Consider the following 3,817-nt stretch of genomic DNA (forward strand, 5'->3'; position numbering starts at 1 on the left):
TCGGCCTTGGCGATATATCGGTCGACCACTACTCATTTGTTGGATCTATGGAATCTGATACGACAATAACCATGATTTTTTTTTTTTCAATTTAATGTGTCCTTACTCAATAGTAAATGTCTTATTATATCAATACATTAAAAAGACATTGATATGGCTTATCAAGTGAAATTTAATGTGAGCCTATTTGGAAAATGGAAAGTAAGAATAATTTTAAAAGCCGATCCATGAGGCTGTTTTTTTTTTCTTTTTTCTTTTTTGTTTGTTTGTGTGTTACAGTGACAAAGCTCAAATCTAATTTCTGCAGTTCAGGTGTTGCTGTGTAATCATGTACTTTTAAATTGTAATACTCTGTACACTGTGTACTTGTTGTTGTAGTATTAGTGATATTTGTGAACAAAATCCAAGCATTTGGCCACCTGTTCCTGCCAGATAAACTTGTTTGGTCAACAGATGATGTTGTTCCTAGACAGTTCTCACAAAATTAAGCCATATAATCTCTTTCTGTATAGGACAAAAAGCCTGCCAAGACTAAGATTTTTATTGAGTTTTACCTTTCCACTGGGTGAAAACTGTAAAAATGTGAACACCACAACCTCATAATGTTTCATTGTTCCTTTCTGATTCACTTTCATTTTTTCTCTTTTTTGTCTCTCTTATTGTTAGTATCTTCTGAAACAGTGAAGTTTTGCCTGTCAGAATATTCTGAAGTCAGTACGGGTGGTCTGATCTCTTCAGGCTCTCTGTTGTCCACCTGCAAGCTCTGTTTCATCACTTCCTCCGTCTCTTCCCTTCTCCCAGCTGACTAGTGTAATTTAAGCTTATGTTGTGCCTTAAACGGAGGACAGAATGTGTGTAAAATACCTCTGAATTAGTTTAAGTAGTCAGATTATGCACATTTTACATGCAGATCTGGAACAGTCTTGCTCTCTGTCTCTCTCTTGCTCTTGCTATCTGATAACTGAACATGGTCATGACAGCAGTAGCAAGATTGGATAACTGCACAGACAAGGTTAGTAAGTGATTTTATTACATTAATCTCATGGTAATAAATATAATTACCATAATTATATGGTATAATTGTATACATAATTGTATAATGTCTTGCGGCTATACTTTTGAAAGTGTGTATTTTAACATTTATTCTGTGCAGTGCCTTTCTGTAAACAACATTCAATGTTTTGTTTTCACAAACTGATGAGTTGAAGATTTATTGGTAATTTTTTGTTGATGATAAAGTCAACATGAAACTGCATTCGCAGGCCATTTTACTTCCATAATGTGATGTATTTCTGTGTGAAAACGAAGATATTAAATGAGGAAAAAAGCAAGCTGAAATTAGATTTTATCCATTGGGAATTGATTTGATCACAAAAAGTCGTCTCGATAGGTGGTATTTAGGAAGTCTCGATAGGTGGTATAAGGAAGTATTTTAACAATTGCAGCAAAAATTTTTCTTAGGAATAACATGCACCATTAGGTTGTTTGGTTGTTTGTTTGGTCCACTGTTATTGCCTGGTATATTAAAAAGAAAATCTGATGAGATGCTTATGAAAGTGTATATGTGACCTTATGTGTTTGCAAGATCAGAGGAGCTATATTACTAAAAGGGCATTATTAGAGCAAAAGGATGATTCTCATGTCAGCTGAGATTATACACACACACACACACACATACACCACAATGTCTATGTTTTATGGGGACATTCCATTGGCGTAATGGTCTTTATACTGTACAAACTGTATTTTCTATCCCCTTACCCTAACCCTACCCCTAAACCTACCCCTCAAACAAAATTTTCTGCTATTTTAGATTTTCAAAAAAGATAATTCTGTATGATTTATAAGCTTTTTTCCCTAATGGGGACCAAAAAAAAATTAAAAATTGTCCCCACAAGGAAAAGATTTACTGGTATTACTATCCTTTTGGAAACATTTCTTCCCCGTAAGATAGTGAATACCAGGACACACACACAGGTTTGTTTGATGAGTAATATCATATAATGTAATATAATATACAACAATGTCAATGACAATGACAATGTCCGGAGAGTACAGTACTTCCATTGTTTTATATGTTTTAATTTTCTGTGTCCTAAACCTAACCTTCACAGAAACCTGTGCACAACATTATATTGAAATATAAGCATGATGACATGAGCATGAAGACACATAAAATGTCCTCACAAGTTGGTTGTTATAATATTTCACTATTTTAGTAAGGACATTTGACCCTCAAAGTATAGACAAACCTGTACACACACACACACACACACACACACACACACCAAATGACAAAGAAAAACAATAGTTTTAGTTTTATGTTTGTTTGTTTGTTTGATGCAGACATTCTGTGAGTGTGTGCCCAACTCCTCTCAACTTAAACATCGCTGGTCAGACTCGGACACAGTCAGACAAACACCGCCCAAGGTAAGGGCTTGAATATCTCACACCATTAAACTTAAAGCTTGACATATCATTAGTTCCTGGAACTACTGAATTGTATAAAATGGGTCCAAACGTCTGAGACCACATTGAAAGTCTGATTTAGAACAGACTTTCTAACAAAGTCTTTAAAACAAAGAAACAGCATGACACTAATAGCTGATAATATAATTTGTAATGCAAAAAAAAAAAAAATGCATTTTCACTTGTGTTTTCAGATTTTTCTGACCCCATTGTATCCTGTATGCCTCAGTAAACTGATGCATAGTTTTGTTCTTCAAAATTCAGCCTCTCTTCCTCTCTTCCGTGTAGTGTGGAACAAATATAAAATGGAGGATTGAATCTTGTCTGTGTAAAACTGATGGGCTCAAGGAAGAGATTTTACTATATTACACCTAGCGTTTGATATGTAAACCTTTCATGTCTGTCTTTTGGAATTGCATGTTTGTGATTGTACTGATAAGCAGTCAGTCAATATCAGACTCTCTTTCACACACACACATTTGGCTTATATTCAGCATTTCATCATATTCTTCCCTGTGTGTCAGCCCTCTTATGGATCTCATATCCACTGAAGTGTCGTTGCTTTCTGAATATTTTATGCAAAAACAGTTTTTTTGCAGAAATACCCTTCATCTGTCTGGGCGTTAAAATTAAAATTCAAGTGAATGCACCACTGTGTGGGAGAAAACAGACCTCTGTAGGGATTTCATGAACAGGACACTGATACACCACTGAATCACCATCATGAGGCTTCGAATTAATTCAGTCAGGAGTCAACAACGCTCATAGAAATGCTCAATGTAGCTTGTTTATGGTGTTGTTTGTGTTTAGAATAGTGTGTGCATGTGTCTGTGTGTGAGAGTTTTGGAGAAGGGACAAAGGGACAAAATCTTCACTCAATAAAATACAACAAGCAAAAATAGCTATCAATCTACTGAGGCACTGCTGGAGAGAATCAGCAATAGAACATGAAAAAGAAAGCAGTCACAATGACAGCTGATCTGCAGGGGAAATGGCTCTTACTGTAAAGTCTAACTATCAATACTGCTTTCAACCTTTTGAGAGTCTGCCGTATAAATCTGTTTTAGCAGTTTTTCATCTAGATGAAACGGCTGTTCAAAAAGAAGGTGTCCAAGGAGCATTACTTGATTTAGTTCAGTTGGATTACATGTAGAATTTAAGCTCATCAGTCATACCTGTTAAATAAAATAACATTTGTCCTTTAGTATGAACAGTTGGCTTGGATAAATATGAAGATATCAATTATATCAATTAATTATGATGTGTTTTATCTTATCATTCATGCTGGCATTGTACTTTATTTACTATATTTAAATAATTTAATAAGAATAATAATATACATATATAT

General features: G+C 34.7%; 1 protein-coding gene across 1 annotated transcript in view; it reads left to right on the forward strand.

The window, feature by feature from the left end:
- The first annotated feature begins 967 nt into the window (after positions 1-967).
- The window catches only part of LOC107693814 (fibrinogen C domain-containing protein 1-like), a 65,407-nt gene continuing 62,557 nt past the window's right edge, over positions 968-3,817 (forward strand). The window contains exons 1-2 of the mRNA XM_016493336.1: positions 968-1,012; positions 2,347-2,430. Of these exons, the coding sequence (XP_016348822.1) occupies positions 968-1,012; positions 2,347-2,430 (129 nt within the window). The remainder of the gene's footprint in view (positions 1,013-2,346; positions 2,431-3,817) is intronic.

This window comes from Sinocyclocheilus anshuiensis, unplaced genomic scaffold (genome assembly GCF_001515605.1).
Source record: "Sinocyclocheilus anshuiensis isolate Anshui unplaced genomic scaffold, SAMN03320099.WGS_v1.1 scaffold1392, whole genome shotgun sequence".
Lineage (NCBI taxonomy): Eukaryota > Metazoa > Chordata > Actinopteri > Cypriniformes > Cyprinidae > Sinocyclocheilus > Sinocyclocheilus anshuiensis.